This window comes from Apteryx rowi, unplaced genomic scaffold, assembly GCF_003343035.1.
Source record: "Apteryx rowi isolate R43461 unplaced genomic scaffold, aptRow1 scaffold_29, whole genome shotgun sequence".
Classification (NCBI taxonomy): Eukaryota; Metazoa; Chordata; class Aves; order Apterygiformes; family Apterygidae; genus Apteryx; species Apteryx rowi.
Window position 1 is genome coordinate 2,826,638 of NW_020449307.1, and position 18,276 is coordinate 2,844,913.

At 36.4% G+C, this 18,276-nt stretch overlaps 1 protein-coding gene across 5 annotated transcripts in view; it reads right to left on the reverse strand.

Moving 5' to 3' along the window:
* Positions 1-386: 386 nt before the first annotated feature.
* ESYT2 (extended synaptotagmin 2) overlaps positions 387-18,276 on the reverse strand; it is a 65,705-nt gene continuing 47,815 nt past the window's right edge. For 3 of the 5 annotated variants that reach the window (XM_026069233.1, XM_026069232.1, XM_026069230.1), the window contains 10 exons: positions 18,021-18,083; positions 15,893-15,967; positions 12,298-12,384; positions 11,445-11,594; positions 9,975-10,363; positions 7,480-7,578; positions 6,584-6,715; positions 4,859-4,964; positions 3,743-3,792; positions 387-3,617 (listed from right to left, as the gene is read on the reverse strand). In XM_026069233.1, the coding sequence (XP_025925018.1) occupies positions 3,572-3,617; positions 3,743-3,792; positions 4,859-4,964; positions 6,584-6,715; positions 7,480-7,578; positions 9,975-10,363; positions 11,445-11,594; positions 12,298-12,384; positions 15,893-15,967; positions 18,021-18,083 (1,197 nt within the window). In that variant the 3' untranslated portion in view covers positions 387-3,571. Of the gene's footprint in view, positions 3,618-3,742; positions 3,793-4,858; positions 4,965-6,583; positions 6,745-7,479; positions 7,579-9,974; positions 10,364-11,444; positions 11,595-12,297; positions 12,385-15,892; positions 15,968-18,020; positions 18,084-18,276 lie in introns of those variants that run through there. The other 2 variants (XM_026069231.1, XM_026069234.1) reach the window with 2 other exon arrangements.

Here is an 18,276-nt window from a genome sequence, read left to right on the forward strand (position 1 = left end):
TTGAGATCCTGATACTAAATATTATAAGAAAACCTTTGATATTGAAGCTTTTGCATGTGATAACCCCCAGTTAGTTTAAAATTAACTGAATTCTAAGATATAATGTCACTTTCAACTCATAGAATCTTCTAAGAAAGTAAAGCACTATAATTTCGGTAATTCTTTCAATTGATTGTTTTTGAGAAAATTTAAATTTAAAAACTTAAATTGAACAACAAAGAACCCCCAAATCTACCCACGTGTCTTACAGTGATGCTACCTAGGTTAGAGTAGTCAGTGTATATGTCTGTTTTAACAGCATAAAAATGCAAAATTAAAAATTAGGACAGGGGTATGCAGAAGAGGCGAAAGCATGTGCATGTGTGTGTAAAAAACACCACACTGACTTCCATATGAACTATTTATTGAATAAATACATGCATCATAATGTAGAATTACATGAGCAAAAAAAGGCAATCTGTACAAAACTGATTACCCTTTGTTCTCATTTCAACTCTCACCATTTGCTGCAGCTCTGATAAAGGATTTAAGACAGAAAATTAAAATTATTTTAATCCAAATCAAAGTGATATGCATGCTGATTTGAGTTTGGGTTATACAACTGCTATAATTAAGAGAGCTGGTTTTCTTGTCAGTGAAGCAGAGTAATTCTAAAAACAGTTTCAATCATAGAGAACACATGTTGGTACATACAGGTAACAAACCTTATTTTTAGCCATTTCTTAAACATCTTCATATTTTCATATTTTAAGGCACAGGATAAACAAGAACTACATGAAAAGCGATCAGCTGATATTCAATACATTGACTTGATAATGAGGTGTGGATTTTCACCCAGAGGAAATACAATGTTTTTCCTTGCTACTTCCATATAAACAGAACACTCAGGAACTATGATACAGAGATTTGTTTCCACTGTCAAGAGCAGAAGGAGTCTTATCTAGGCAGTCTTATTCTCATCCAAATTCACTCAGAAAATTTCTAGAGTTTGGCCAGGGCTGATTATTGTCAATAGGAATTGTTGTTGCTGAATTCCAATGAAAACACAATCTCTTCATTTTGAATTCCTAAATGGGTACTGGGTCCCTCTTAATAATCTGTCCCTAATTTTAGGTGCTGAGCTATTTTGAAAACCTATGTATTCAGTTATTCACTTTGTACTACCATCTCACATTTACCTGACACTGCTTTTTTCCTTTAGAGACTTTCGAAGACAAAATAGGCATTTTTTTGTATTCAAGTGCAGAGTCTTCTAACATTTTCTGATCCCAGAGTTCACTTAAGACTTGAAACACTGAATCAAGCTAACACCTTATTTGTTGACTAGGGATGAAACTCTTGGGAGTCACTGGCCAAGATGTACAGCAGAAGTCCTTCCACCTATGGTGGAACTGAGGCAAAAGAATTACACCTCCTGAACTACACCTCCTCTATTTACATCAGCTTTAGCTTTCTGCTTCTTCATTACATTAACAGTAATTCTCTTAGTTAGCAATTTCCTAATTTCTTTTAATGAAGAACAAAATATATATATATATTTCATGGTATACTACATTTTATGTGAACAGATGAGTGTGTGTGTATATATATATATAGATAGATAGATAGATAGATAGATACACATACATTCCAATATAGAGTGAAGCCTTCAAATGGAAATAAGTTTTCTTACTGATACAAAGAACCTCTCTATATTGGCCAGTCAATCAGCAAATAACACAGCAGAATTCACCATTCAAGTTTGTTTGCTAAAATTCTCATGTATAAAATGTGGCAATAAGAAGGCTACCACTGTATAGAGGTGTATGTGTGTGCAAGCACACATCTGCGCAACAAATGCCCATGTTAAACTGAATTTAAATGAACTGAAATGAGTCAATTCTTAAACTTGAAAAAGACAAAGCTACATCTATGGTAGGCACTTTGGTACATCTAGTAATGTAGGCATATTCTACACCTAGAATTAAGGTTCTGTCAGTCATTATATAATAAAGCTAGTCCCAGGAGTTTATTATTCTGCTTTAAAAATTCTTTCTTGGCTGAGAGATCATTCTAGAATCTTAGCTAAGTAATATACTTTCTCTGTCTAATTGCATACTTATCCAAGGCTGAGGCTTTCGGCTCTGAAAGAGCTGAACTGTTCTCTTGGATTCATAATGCACATTTTTATAACAGTCTGAGAAAACTTACAAGAAAGAAAAACCAGATCTGGATACAAAAGTTTCCTCATAATTCATAAATTAGAGTTGAGAGCGCAACTGGCTAGGTCAATACTCTCTCCTCAGCTCTCAACTGGCAATTCGCATCAGTATGTGCTAGTTGTATCAGTGCTGCTCTTGCAGCAGAGCATGGCAGTGCTCCAGCAGAATGCCAGCACTTCTCAGGAAACCTGTCTGGAGCTCTGCAGTGCATTTTCTTCATGCACCAAACAACTAAGTAGCGATGAAGCAACTGTAAAGACAGTTTCAACTCAGTTTCACACTTTCTTACCTATCAGTGTTCCACTTTAGTATTCTTGAAGGTATAGTATAATATGCTATTTAGCATAGTATTGAATAATATAATAAAAATAACATATGCCCTGCACGTATGCCTACTGTATGAACCTACACTGCAAGCTGATTTGTATACCTTATAAATCAATGAGACAAGGCAGGTAAGGACAGTTCTAAGTTAAAGATTTTGTTTATAATATAGAAAAATCCATGTACTCATACGTTCAGAAGGTCACATGTCTAGTACTATAGAGTATGGGAATAAATAAGAAAAAACAAGTGAACCTGTATAAGACTCTGTACTGTTTGTTATGCTTACTCCATCAAATGAAAACCCAGATTAATAAATTGATTCATGGACCTCATCCTCTCTCTATACATTATTTATAGAATTCTCATTTTTGTTTATAATATTCTATAGCATGATTTTTCCAATAATACATTTACATATAAATATTAAAATTTTAATGTTTTGTACATTTTAAACTAGCCATACTGGGCCAGAAACACACTAAAGCAATAATGCCTTTTGCAACTTGTTTTTGAAGAATATCACAAAATGATTAACATTAAGACCATTGTGCCGCAAAGACAAAAGAGATTCATCTAACAAAATTAACATGCATGTAGAAGAAAATATCTATATCCTTTATCTAATTTCTTCTGAATTCAAACCAGCATGGAAAAATTATAAAAAAATAGTAGGTATTTACATGGTACAGTATATGTTGGTGATATATAAAACAAGGCAGGAAAACAGCAGAACATCATCTTTTCACTTTCTAATAGGTACGACTGCCTAAAAGATCATTTTAAACACAAAAGGTTACTTTACTGTACTATTGCACATTACAGTAACACATAAAATTGTTTAGCAAAATAAAATACAAAGTTTAACGATGAGAAAGGCTATGTCTACATAAAATGAAAAAGTGTTATAAAATTATTTGGGATGTGTCTAAGAACTAAATCAGTGAAGCTATAAAAATAATATTGGTACATCTGTGAGAGCAATGCTTTAAAAATATATAAAGGTTGGCAAAAATATGCGTGGCAAATTCCCAGTACCCAGGGGCCTAGCTTGCACCATGCGGCCTTGTGCCATCTTCTGTTAAATCATACCTAAAAATGAAAAGAACAAAGGAGAGCTTTCATTTACATTTAGTGTGCATTACTAACACTATTATTAACACACAGGTATTTGTGTACATTGCTACTATTAGAAAAGGAAATATTATTATACTTACCACTGGGTCCAGCCTTTAGCAAGTTCTTCAGATGCCAGAGGTATCAGTAACTATGGAAAGTTAAATTAGTAATCAATGCATTACGTGTGCCTTACATTCCAAGTACATTTTTTAAAGATCAAATTTGACAATCCTGTAAACTACATTATAAGTAATGCCATTAATAAAGAACATTTTAAATCCTTGCTGTCATAGGTATCTCTGTCTTTAGGCTTCTAGTAAAGTTTCAAGTTGCTGGTTTTGACCTAAAAATCTACACCCTTAAGTGATTTAGTTCCAGATCACCTCACAGGCCTAACTTCTCTACAGGGCATATCCTGGCAATGGCCAATCAACTGATGCATTTATGCTAACAGCTTTCCTTGTAAAGGTGAAACTTGAAGAACACCATTCACCATAAACTGACCACAATTCTGAAATCTCTCATCCTCTTTCCAGAGTTTGAATATGGCAACTTTCATGGGTGTAAGAACTTGCTCTTCCCTTTTCCACGCTCCAAATCATTTGTGCGGAAAACAGAATGATTTAATGAGTGCCTACAGAACAGTAAAGGCGTGAACACAATAGCTTGCTTTTGCATTAGGAAGGTCTCTACCAGGAGTTCTTTTTCATGGATTTGACAATCTGTTCTTTTAATTACTAAACATGAATTTGTTCTGTGTGCTTTTCTAGGTGTCCTTGTCTTTTCAGTTTGATATAAAGCAAATGCTTTCCTCTCATTGTTCCTGCAAATAAAGGCTGAACCAAATGTTTTCAAGACTTGAGTTTTGTGAGACCATTTTCTCAGTTACCACCTATTTTCTACTGGCTGTTAATTTCTTCATTTGTATGATTAATAAATCAGACATGTAGGTCTCTTCTATTACTGCCAGCCTCAAAACATACACATCTCTAGAACATGCTACCATCTCATCATTTGATATCTTTTCTCTCATCCTCTGCAAGTTGTTTCTTTCCTAACTGAAGCTTGACATCTAAGCCACCTATAATTTTAAAAGCTTCATACCTGAATCAAGCACTTAAGTCAACACCAATGAGCTCTTAACAAACGAGCATTTTAGTCTTCATATAATACCATGCTACTGTATGATAGGAATTTGCTTGTTTTCAACTTACTTTGCCAAGCAGCCCTTTGTCTTTGGACAAGAAACCACCACTGTTCTTCACTGCTACATCTAGTGTTCTTCTCTGTACTTCAGGCAGGGAAACACTGAAATCAAATCTGACATGGGAAATGATGTTTTAGAGAGAATTTTGTACTAAAGTGCAAGTTCAGTTCCTACAGCTAAACAGYAATTCAAAACAAAAGCAAATTATACCCCTTCACAAACTAAAAAATGAGGTTTGATATAAAGGAAGAGAGAAAATCCCAACCCCCTAGAATTATTTTTCAACATGATGCTTAGTATCAGCATCAAATGTTTGAGACTTTTGTTATGTATGGTCTCTAGAAGCCACTGGTGGGGGGGGGGGGGAAGAAGTCAAGCACTAATTCTATGGAAAAGAGAAGGAGGAATACTACTATCCTGGCAGCTCAATACACGATTCTCCAGAAGGGAAAGAATAGTCAGTTGTCTTCTACGTATACATTTACTGATCTTCACTCTTCTAGGACCAGAGATCCTTTTCTTTCCTAGTATATAAAAGTGCAGAAAAAGCTTTCTTGCAACCCCAAGGAAACCTACCCACTTTTAAGGAAAAATGCATTTTGTTTGCTAGATCTGGGACCCTGAGAAAGTGAGGACAAGACTGTACCACAATCTATCCTCTATTTGTCACTACAGTTCTTACCCAGTCTTACTGCTTTGCAATAAATTTTACTTTGAAAGGCACAGTAAAACAAATCTGAGAGAAAAAGGAGAGCGCTGTGCTGTCAGGAAAATTTACCATAGCTTCTAACTAATCATTTTCATATTTCACAGGCATAGAATAGATTGAAGTTATTCCAGTCTCACTGATGTCAACATAAGAGAGAAACATGAAGTTTAATTGGGATATTTCTATGAACTTTCACTTTTTCAGACAAGGCCATCTGGTAAAACAAACCTGCAACCCTCAATAGGACAGTTCATAATAGCAACAATGGGAATGTTGGAATAGACTAACCATAGGTTTAAGTAGCATAGTGGTAATGCATATAGGTCTTTATCAAGTATTGTTTTCCCCAAAATAACTTTGTCTACAGAGAAAGGCCTTCTTTATTGAAAATTGACAGGGGAAGGGGAGGGGAGGAGCACATGGAGAAATCACCATCAAAAACTGGAGTAGATAAGGATTTGTATGCAACAGAAGTTTGCAAAAGCTTGCACAACTTATAACCTATGGGCCAGGATATAGCCCACAGGGGAATTTCCAGACTTGCTGGATTCTGAGAAGTGCCACCATGTAGATCAACTGAGCAATTTGATCATGCATAGGCACTTGATGGCCAGTAAGCTCTTGAGGAGGCACAAATCTATCAGCCAGGCAACCAGCCAGCCAGAAGCCACATGCTTGCTGGCTGGAAGGGATACCAATAGCACTGGCCAGCTAGAAGGTACTTGGGTTCTGACTGGTCAACCACCTGTCCGAGAAGTGCTCACTGCTTCTTAGCTGCCAACACAAAGGGGAAGTAATGGACCTGGGATAAGGCAGAAAAGATGACAGAAGCAGCTGAATACGAAGGGCTATAGTGAGAACAGGGGATAGGATGACAGGAAGATTATAGAAGACGGAAGAGGTGTGAGCATATAATCTGATGTTGACTAGTAGGAATTTCAACAGTTCAGCCACTCAGTTAAGCTGAGTAACCTTGGTTTGGCAGCTTTGTTGTTACATGATATAAAACAGCTTAGAACGTACATTTGATCGAACACTGGGTTTAATGTCTTCTTTGATACATGTGTTTTTCTTCTTCCTGATCTTCTCTTGTCAGGCAATAAATACATTCGAACATAAGGATCAGATCCTTCTTCTGAAAAGGCTATTAGATTTCTGTGACCAATGAATAACAAGGAACAACACTTAGAAAATAAATGAGACATTGTTAAATACAAGTGTCTACACAAATATTACTGAATTTAGTACGCTATACCTAAATAAAGTTCATTTTATCACCATATATACATCTTGGATGCTTCCCATGCCTTAAGTATCAAACTTGTTGAAAAAAATCCCTTGAAATATAACATCTGTTTGAAAACTATCTGCAAATTCATTTTAGGACCCTCATATGAATCTCTTGTGAGATACCGTGCACAAAGTACAAGCATATTGTTTACAATATAATGGATAAGGCAATGGAAAAGAAAAAAATGCTGAGCAGTAACTTGTAAAATATCAGACAAATGGTAAGCAGACAACAGAGCTAAATATGCAATACATTTCTTAAATTCCGATTCATAGTTTAGACATACGGCTTTCCAAAAATCATGTTTCTGTCACTCTATAAAAAATTCAGTCCCTTCAATATAACTTTCAGATACTGCTAATAAAAATCTAAATGCCATTTTTATCTAGAATCTGATAGATACACAACAGGCAAATAAGAAATCACAACAAAATCTTCAACCAGGATTTTACTAATTCTGAGGATAGCTCTATATGATTTGGTATTTACACATAATTACAATCAGTACATCATTTTAAAAATAACAAAGACCATCCAGACAACCAATCAATTTAAGAGGATATGTCAAGATATTATGACGTTTACAAAGAAATACGCACAAAAATAGAATGTGATATCTTACGCTCACCTGCAGGAATGCACTACCACGATCAGTTTGTTTCTTTGTGAACTATGACGAATTGTTAGCTGAATCTGTCCCAATGGAGACTGCCCCAGAGTTGTTCCACTGTGGGGAAAAGCAGAACATTATGCATAGTTAAAAACAAAACAAAACATATTTACAGTAAGAGCTATCCAAAATACAAGCTGAGTAGTGTTTCCAGATAACATGTATTATCCATTTAAATTTCCATTAGACCAGTGAGAGAGAGACAGCACACGCAAGCGAGCACATCAGCATATCTTCATCAGCTTCTTGTACTTTAGGTTCTTGTCTAACAACTCCACCCTCCAAAAGAATGAGCTGGGGTTCTTGTCAGTTTTGGAGATCAGCTGTTCTTCTCTACTTTGAAAACCATTATCAGGAAAGAACTCTCATACCTTAAGGTGAAGATTAGAGCAGTACCTAGCAAGTTGGAAAAAAATGAATGGTGCAAACCACAACGAAAAAGAGTGATGGGCCACTCTCAGCAATGGCCAGGAACTAGTTAGAAGACCAGCTCATTCTCTTCTAAATTCTCAACAACACTGATGTAAGATATAATTCATGAAAACAAAGAAGTTTTCGCAAGACTAACTTTCCATCCCAAACTTACAACTAGAAATACAGATATTCTTGGCTTAAAATAATCATGCTTAAACCCACTTATGGTCCTAAAGGCTGAAACAGCATTCACACAGCTATTTTAATTTTCTGTAGTTGATGTGGCATTGAAAACAAGGTTAGAATGGATTTACTTTTATAAATATAAATCATGCTTAAGAAAGAAGAAAGCAACATGTTTATTTAAGAACTTTTATTTTAAAGAATGGCCAATCTGTGCAGAGTTCCTCCATCTCTATGAAATGCAGGGTTTATTTTTTATACACTAGGCGATACAGTGTCAGTATTGTCTGTCTCACACAGGACTACATATGGCATGCTTGACGTTTCTGAGCCATCTGAAAAAAATCTTAACTTTAAGGGATACATGTTCCCCTTTTGTGAACAGCTACTCCAAAGTAATTGCAGAATTTTACACTAAAATTCCCAAATCATTTACTTTGAACACAAGAATGAAGATTTTCAGTTCAGTATTTTCTTACTAAAAAAAAAAAAAAAAAAAAAAAAAAAATCAGAGCACCATGGGTCCTGCAAGAACGGACCTCCTTAGTCAGAGCTTTGCCAGTGTTATCAACAATAAAGCACAGAATTTTTGTATTAAATAAGCAGTGATATTTTACAGTTTATCATAATTAACAAAGTCTAACCCTGTTTTGGGCCAGAAGAGTGACTGACAAACTGAAGAGAAGACAGCAGAGGACCGTCAAGATAAAAAGAGGACTGGAGCACATAATGTATAAGCAGATGCTGAGGGAGATGGGTTTGTTTAGACTGAAGAAGAGAAGGCTAACAGATCCAATTGCAATCTACTTAAAAAGGAGGCTATAGAGTCAGGCTCTTCTCAGAGGTACATGGTGGAAGGGCAAGAGACAACAGTGAAGCTGCAGCAAGAAAATATTCCAATCAGACATACGGAAAAATGTCTTCATAGTGCAGTGGTTAAGCACTGGAACTGCCCAGAAGGTTTCTGGAATCTCCATCCTTGGAGAAACCAAAACTTGACTGGACAAGGCCCAAGAAACTTGATCTAACCTGAAAGTTAGATTTGCTCTGAGCAGAGGGTTAACTGATGTCCTGAAGTGCCTTCCAACCTAAATTACTCTATGATTCTAAGAAATCTGCCAAGGAAAATAAGAATTCAGTTCAATTCCTTAGTTATGAATGGAAAAAAAAAATCTTTTACTTAGATTCACAGAGAAGCTACCAAGATGAATGGGGAATTAATTAATGGTTTGCACGCTCCTATTCAAGATAGCTGAGAGCAACCATTCTACTTTTACTGGTAAGTACAGCTGCCCTCTGAGGCAAGTAAAAAATTAGAGAGAATTTAAGAAAGAATAATTGCAACAAGAACGGTTTGCAGCAATCCCCATTAATTCAATAATGATTGACCATTCATTTTAATATTCTTTATAATCAACAATCCCTCTGAGTAACTTATAAAGGCCAGCTATATCCAGCTTAATTGGCTTAATTTATATTAATGCTAATAGGATTCAGTGGTGAAACAGGCAACTGTTTATTGGCATGAAAGTGACTAGTGTTATATTGAAATATTATATTCCCCCCATCCCACTCTTTTTTAGCACTACACAGCCAATGTAGCTATGAGAACAAGATGGACTTTATCTTGCACATCATCACAATAGTAAGCTAACTTCTAATTGCAGAATCTTTCTTACTGAGGAACCAGAAAGCTCAAAAAACAATTTTCAAATGCCAGGCACATAAACTGCAGTGCTGGCAGTAGGAAAAAATACTACTGAAATTCAAACTGACCAGACTCTGTTTTTGCAGTTGCAGTGACCATGTTTTTATAAAACAACTTAGATGTATTGCAAAAACAAGCAGTACTGTACTTTTCAAGCTGTCGTAGTCTTTGCCGTAGCTCCTGTGTGGCAATAGGCAGTGATATGTCTGAGGCTATGCTGGGAGTTGGTTCTTTGACTGAGAGGTGGCTAGGAGAATAAGTGAAGTTAGAGGCATGAAGACTGGAGGAACTTCGGCTGAGATCTGTTGGCCACTGAGGACTGGCATTGGGAGGCTGACTTTTTTCAGCCACGTCAGTCTTCTTATCACTGTCAGTCACTGGGGAAGCTGGGACAGGTTTGTTTGAATCAGCTGGTGGTGAGACAGGAACCTGAGGCTTAAAAGAAGATTTTCTTGCATCTTTGGAAAGAGATGACCTTTTCACTTGGGCTGAATGTTGATGATCTGGAGATCTTGCTTGCTTTTCAAGAGAAAGTACCTAGATATAGTAAAAATACATACGGTATTACCATCCTCTAATACAAAAAAAAAAGGGGAAACAATTTGCTTCTGCTAGAGTATTGGTGACAGATTGCTAAATTTAGACATGAAAGCAGGACCAAAAACATTCACTTACGTTCATTCACTCTATAATAGGAAACATTTCACACAGCAAAAAACAGCTCCTTATATTTTTTGTGGCAACTGTAGTAACTATGTAACATGTGAAATTCTCTATTCATTTAGAATTTTTTCTCATTATTCCCTTCCTTCAGTCCCACTTCTGGTGCAAGTGCATCTACTTTGCAATTTTAGTCATCTGGAAAAACTTTTCTAGAATTTTTTCTTCTCATCTTTTGAAATCTAATCCTACATCAGAATTTCTTCTCACTCATTGCCTTTAAATTCTTTCATAGGTTACTTTCATTTATTAATACAAGTAGATAAGAGAGTATAATTAGTTTCATATGTTAAAACTAAATTACAAAAAGTGCTTTAGAAAAAACAAACGTATAAGCAAAAGTTTGATGGTGTTTGCAGAGAGATGCACTATCTTATTAAAACAAATAATATAGTTGGGGAAAAACACAAACCAATAGTCAGGCATGCAAGCTCTTCCTTCAGGTCTCTAGTGTGCCTGAAAGTTGGTCTGAATTTTTCTAGTATTATGAAGATATTTCCTTTCCCTACAAACTTTATTCTTTCTAGACCATCATGACCTCAATTCCATTTCTATAAAATAGAGGTGATTTCACTGATCTGTAGCCCACTGAGTCTTAGAAGACTTGCAGGAATTCAGATTCCAATTCAATGTATCTACAAACATGGAAAACCTACTATTCACCTGAGCATAAATTAATGCAGCTGATTACAGTTTTGTTCTGAAAATTTTCTGTGGTTTTCAAATAGATTAGATTTATATTAGAGGATATCTTTATAGTACTGCCACAGCTAGAGGACACCAGGCAATGCAACACCAAAGGAAATGTCATGACTTCTTCATAAAGTTATAAGACCAGAAGTTAGAGTAGTCTTGAATATGCTTTCAGACATTTACAATAGGATAAGCTTTAGAGTACCCTGAGTGCAATCTTCATATTTATAGTGCTGTTTGGGCCAGAGTTGCTCAGGTGGAACCGCTGATGCATAGTTAAATCTTCACTCTCCAGCAGCTGGCTTAGAGGCAGTTTGAAGTTCCCCAAAGAGCACTGGTGCTGTTCATCCCTGACCTGAAGGAACACAGAAGCTAAGTAACATCATATCATCTGCTTTATATGAATTTAGAAGAAGAAAAAAACAGTTTTATTTAAAAACAAAACCAAACCTCAAACGATATAATTCATTCTTAACCCAAGTTTTTCCTCATCCCTTCAACAGCAAGATAGAAAACATCTATATTGAGCTGACTCTTGGTCAAAGTAAATAATATGTAACTTGTAAGTGTGAGAAGATGAATTTCCACAACTATTAGGGGAGCAATAGGTAGAACAGTTCACATTTACTTCAGTCTGTTTTAGCTACCTAAATGACATGTCAGCAGCGTAAAAGGATAAGATATTTGAACAAAGCAAAGGTCTCCTTAGGATGAGAGAACAAACAAATTTGCTATACATAACTGCATTTCTGCTAGCAATTGAGCAGACTGTTAAGGTTCAAAACAGATATCAGTTTTTTTTAAGTTAGTCAGTTGTCAAATAGTATGTTATTCTGTCAAGAGTTTGGCTATTGTCTTTTTCCTTTTAATAGCAATAATAATATCAATAGTAAATGCAAATAAACATTTCTTAGCCTGGTCTTAAAAGACAGTTTTAGTATAATTTTTTAAGTGTTCACAATATGTCCATAGTCTGATTTTATAATAGCCTGTAACGTATGAATATTACTACTGAAATGCCTTAAGCAAAGTTATCAAAGAAGAATGAGACAACAAACCTCAACTTCAAGATCTTGTCTTTTGGGATTGTGTACAAAGAAAGTAAAGTTTTCCTCCCACACTGGTTCATTGGTCTTGTATCGAATCTAAAGTTAGAGAGCAGGAAAAAGAGGAAGCATACAAATTATAAAACATTTTTGTCTAATGAAGCTTGCGTTAGATTTTACATTTTGGCTTTGAAAAGTTTACATCTGAAACCTGACATATTTAAACAAAAGCCAAGTGGGAGCTACCCCAGGCATATATAATAACACATGTAAACTTATACAGAGCGCATGTAATAGAATGTATGTATGTATGTATGTAAACAAGAAAGTTTCTTTACATAAAGTAAAACTCCTGCTAAAGAATTTTCACTTTACATCAGTCTATGAACAACTGCAAGGTCCTCTGACCAGTGTATCATCTCTCCTGTCATACCTCCCTGTTAGGTCTGAGCTAACTCAATGCAACTCCTAGAAAATAAGTGTTTTCCCTCTTAATCTCCAAGTAGTCATGTAGGAGGATTTCACTGCCAAATCTCACTAGTTTCAGCAATTGGTTCAAAATAATCATGCACATATTAAAAAAAGAAAGAGAGAAAGAAAAAAAGTCTCTAGGACCAAAGGACTCTTTAGTCCCAGTCTCTATTAGGTATGCTCTATATAGAATCCATTTTAGGCTTTGTGACTTTATTTTGTTTTTCATATCCTGTAAAAAATGTCCTTTCCTTTTGGCTCACTGACACTTCTACTTTAAAAACAAAAACACACATACTACATACATCTGCCTATCTAGGTATCATAGCACTGCTGAGTTGCTGTTTTATTTTGAAGAGCAGCCTGGAATGCATGGAGGTTAGCTATGAGCAAGCTGACAGATCTGCCGAATGCCTTGGCTCAAGATGAGAGGGACTGCCAGCAAGGGAGACCTTGTGACAGGCATCTACTACAGAGCACCTGACTAGGAAAAAGGGATGGATGAGGCCTTCATCAGACAACTCAAAGYTGTCTCAGGTCTGCAGGTCCTGGTTCTCCCAGAGTACTTCAACTAATCTGATATTTGCTGAGAAAGCAGCACAGTGGTGCACAAGCAACGTAGGAGTTCAAAAACAACTTCCTAACACAGTCACTGGATGTGCTGACTAGGAGTAGTGCTCTTCTGCATCTACAAACAAGGAAGACTGGTTTGCAGACATGGCTATCAATGGCAACCTTGGCTACAGTGACCATAAGATCACAGAGTTGAAGATCCTAAGGGGCATCAAGAAGACAAATAGCAGAATAAAAACCTTGGACTTTGAAAAAGAAGATCTCAACTTGCTCTGGGAACTGTTAGAAGGGATTCCAGGAGAGTCTGCCTTGGAGGGGAAAGGAGCTCAGGAGTACCAGGAGATTTTCAGGGATGACCTTCTCAAAGCACAAAACTGGTACACACCCCTACAGCAGGAAAAGCAGCAAATATAAGAAGAAGTCAGCCTGGCTAAACAGTGAGCTCCTGAGAGAACTCAAATGCAAAAAAAGAAGCATATGAGGCACAGAAAAAGGGGATAGACTCCCAAAGAGGAATAAAGACATACTCAGGCATGCAGAGATGGAGTAAGGACGACAAAAGTTCAGCTGGAGCTCAAACTGACAACAGAAGTGTAACAAAGAAGGCTTCTCTAGGAATTAGTAGCAAGCAGAAGTACAAGAAAGATGTAGGTCTACTGTTGAATGGAGCTGGCAAGTTAGTTAAAAACAACACGGAAAAGGCTGAAGTACTCAATACCTTCTTCATTTCAGGTCTTCAGGGGCAAGGTCAGCCCCCTAAATCTCTGTGTCCCAAGTCTCTATGTCTCTATTAACAGTAGAAAGTTGAGTCTGTCTGTCTGTAAAAATTGGACATAAGTCTATCGGACCTGACAGGATGCATCCAAAGCTGCTGAAGAGGGTTGGCTGACATCACTTCAAAAACGATACAGAGTAGCTTTGCAAGGTCACGGAGATCAGAGGCAGCCTCAGATGACTGGTAAAGGGCAAATATTATACCCATCTACAAAAAGGTCAAAAAGATCCAGGAAACTACAGACTAGTCAGCCCCACTTCAGTCCACTGAAAAATTATGGAGTAGGTCCTCATGAAGGCTATTTCCGGGTATGTGAAGGAAAAGAAGGTGATGGGAAAGGTGTATTTACCAAGGGCTTTACTGACCTGATTGCCTTCTATAATGAAAAAAATTGCTCAGTGGATGTGGGGAAAGCTGTGTACATCATTTACCTTGACCTTAGGAAGATGTTTTAAGATCTTCTCACACAACATCCATGTTGACAAGCTGGTAAGATATGGACTGAACAGATGAACCACAAGATAGATGGAAAACTGACTAAACTGCTAAGCTCAAAGGGTGGTGGTTAATGGCTCAAAAGTTGGACTGGCAGCTGGTTGTAAGTGGAATTCTTCAGGGGTTGATACTGGGTCTTATACTATTCAGTACCTTTATAAGTGATCTGGATGATGGGATTGAATGCAGCTTCACCAAGTTTGTGGATGACACCAAACTGGGAGGAGAGGCAGATACATCAGAAGGAAGAGTCACCATACAGTGAGACCTCAAAAAACTAGAAGATTGGGTCAACAAGAGCCCTAGTGGAGAGTAAGCTAAACATAAGTCGGTAGTGCACCCTTGCAGCAACAAAGGCTTGCCTAATCAACAAATCAAAGGATGCGATTACTCTACTCAGCACTTGTTAGGCCACACCTGGAATAGTGTGTCCACTTTTGGTTCTCCTCCCTCCACATTCAAGAGACATTAAAAGAAAATGGAGGAGGGCAAATGGAGGATCACTAAGATGATTAGAGGGTTGGAGAACTTTGTATGTGAAAAAAAGGTTGAAGAAATTGGGTTTGTTCAGCCTAGAGAAACAAAGGCTCAGGGGGTATCTAATCGCAGTCTTCCAATACCTAAAAGTTAGTTATAGTGAAGCTGGAGGTGCTCTCTTCACAACTACATGGTGACAGGACAAGAGACAATGGGCATCAGTTGGTTTGAGGGGAAATTCTGTCTGGATATAAGAAAAAAGTTCTGTACCATTAGAACAACTAGACATTGGAATAGGTTTCCTGCAGAAGTGGTGAAATCTCCTTCGCTGGAAATACTCAACACTTGACTACATAGTGTCCTGGCTAATCTAAGGCTCTGCTTTAAACTGAAAGTTGAACCAGGTGATGTTCAGAGGTCCCTCCCAACCTGGACTTTTCTGTAACTCCATGATTCTATACATTTTCAAATCTTAATTAGTATTTCAAAGCCTGCTGTTTGCCCACACTGTTATTTATATGTCCACTGCTGTAGGAATCCCAGTTGCAGATCAGGAACCTACTGTGCTAGGACATGTGCAAATAGTTAAAAATCTAGTCTCTAAGAACTGATTTAGATCAATCAGTCAAAATCTAGACTCTCAGAAATTTAAATTGAATAAGTGCCCATTCAATCCTTTGCTTCCTGTTGGCAATTTCTGTTACAGTTATAACTTTTAGTGCAGTAGATGCTCTCAATGGCTTGATAGCCAGTGCTAAACACACAAAACCACCAAATGTCTGTAGACAGAGACAAGTATAGGGAGCAAGTGCTTACCTTACTTTCCTGCGCCTTGTGTCCAACTGACAGCAAAACAAGAGGGTTGGGATTGCTGTTTATTTTCTTTCCTGACTGATAAAGAAAAAGCAAAAAACTTTGTCTTCAGAATAAACTGTTGCATTTACCTCCAGTTAAATTCAACTCCTACTTATAAAACCTGTCCTTTCCCCTGAAATTTAAATGTTTTCCTCTTAATAATAACATATACATTCTACTCTGTGCATATTTATTATTCTTAGCATTTCACTCAACAGCTTCAATGGCAGACATTTATATGGCTAGAAACTTCTCTGCTGATTAATACACTACCATGAAAACATCCAACCACCCTAAGTTAGTTAAAGCAAAATGCTACAAACAAGCAGGAGTTTTAGACTCCTTTCTCTTTTCTTTGAATGAAACTCATAAGGTGCACCTTCGCATCCTTTAAATGAGCATTACAATCCCCAAAGCCAATAGAACATAATTAAAATTGCAAAATGAATATTGCATGCAGATGGGAGATATGGAGAAAACACAAACTCAGGAAGCTTACTTTATTTACAGAGCAGTATTACTATTAAACTGGGCGTAATATCAAAACATTGACATTCCCCCCTTTTCACCTTGGGGAGAAAGAAGATGCACTATAATGTACCTGATGCATATTTCTACAGTTTACCAAATACCCTTTATTAGAGAATCAACCATCTGCCATATCTGAGCCTTGCTCACCAGCTGTATAGCATTACATCAAACTGTGAAAATAAACATCAATTTAGAATCAAATTATACACACAAAGGAACATTCCCAACTACATATTTCTTTCACACATTTTAAATTAACCTAACAAAAACTTAAGAAAAAGTTAGACATGAAAGTTAATCATCTCAAGCAGGTGTTAATGCAATTGAAAAGGCCTAGAAAATACAGTATACATGGTTAATAATTTACTTTGAATTCTACCCAGTAGGAAATTATAAAGATCAGACATTGTAAACAGAAAGTTAGTTGAAAACTACTCAATGCATGTAAGGTCACAATTACAATGAAGTGATTCAAATAATTAAGTTTTTTAAATAAGAATGAGCTTATTTTAGATATTTTTGGATCTGAACTTATGTTCTGGACATTACACTTCCACTAATATTATTTGATTTCTATGCGACACTCCATGTTTATAACCATACTTCCCTTTAGAAAAAAAATGGTAAGGAAGCACTCCTTTCTTGGATGAATGCTGCATTTCTTTCTTTCATGATTTCTAACCAAAGATATTTAGCTCTAACCAAAGACACTGGAATACAAATGTTTAAGGAACACAGAGAAAGTCAGATTACATTCCAACTGATAGTGTTAAAAAAAGGTAAGTGAAATTTATTTATTCTTCCTCCATAAATGTACCTGAAGCTCTCTTTTCTTCATAAAATGATGTAAACTGAAGACGTTTACAAAAGACCCTCCTGCTTATATTGATGGTAGGTAAATATAAGTTGTTTTAATTCATGCTACAAAAGTGACAATATGTACAAACACAATGCACCTCTAACTCCTGCCACTGACAAGTTCGCTGTTGACAGGATATTTCAGTCTATTAGAGCTTGGCTATCATCCAGGTTCCTCCAGCTGAGAACTTGGTTAATGCTCTCCAAGTTTGTCTCTCAACCGAATCTCTTCCTTACCAGAAGGCTGGGCTGAATTTACCCAGCATTCAAATAAACAATGTAAAATATATAACTGAAAAAAATGATTATTTCAAAACACATAGGACTAAATTACTTTAGCAATTGGTCACTCAGAGTTGGGCAGTAAAGTATCATCCAGTTTGTAAAAGATGTCTTAGCTTTCATGTCAGCTTTGTTCTCTAACTACTACTTCAAACTGGTTCTAAGGACTATTTTTTTTGATCTTCTAAAGCAGTCCTTATTCCACTCAACTGATTTAAAATTCAAACTACCACAGACCAAAGTATTTTACCAATGTCTTGACCACTTCTTGATACCAAAAGTTAAATAAAAACTAAATAGCACTAAATACACATCTGGCAACAGAAATTCCATCCTCTGTTGCAAGAGAAGTGTTGCAGGCATTTGTGCATTTCCAATTACGTTTGTGACCTTAAAAGGACAACTATATTAGTTTTACCTTTAGGGCTTTCTGAACAGCAGCCTTCTTCAAGCCATCAGGGTTAAATTCTAATGGATTATGCTTTTAAGTCAGGAGAGAATGAACATATGAAGGGTTAATAAGTCATGCAATGAAGCAATTTCACTAGGTTAATTATGACATGACAACATAGGACAAAGCAAAAAAAAAGTAAAAAGAACAAAGAACTTTCAAACAAAACAATGAAAGAACCACCAAAAAAAAAACCAAAATCTGATTTTGCTTTTTTTCCTGT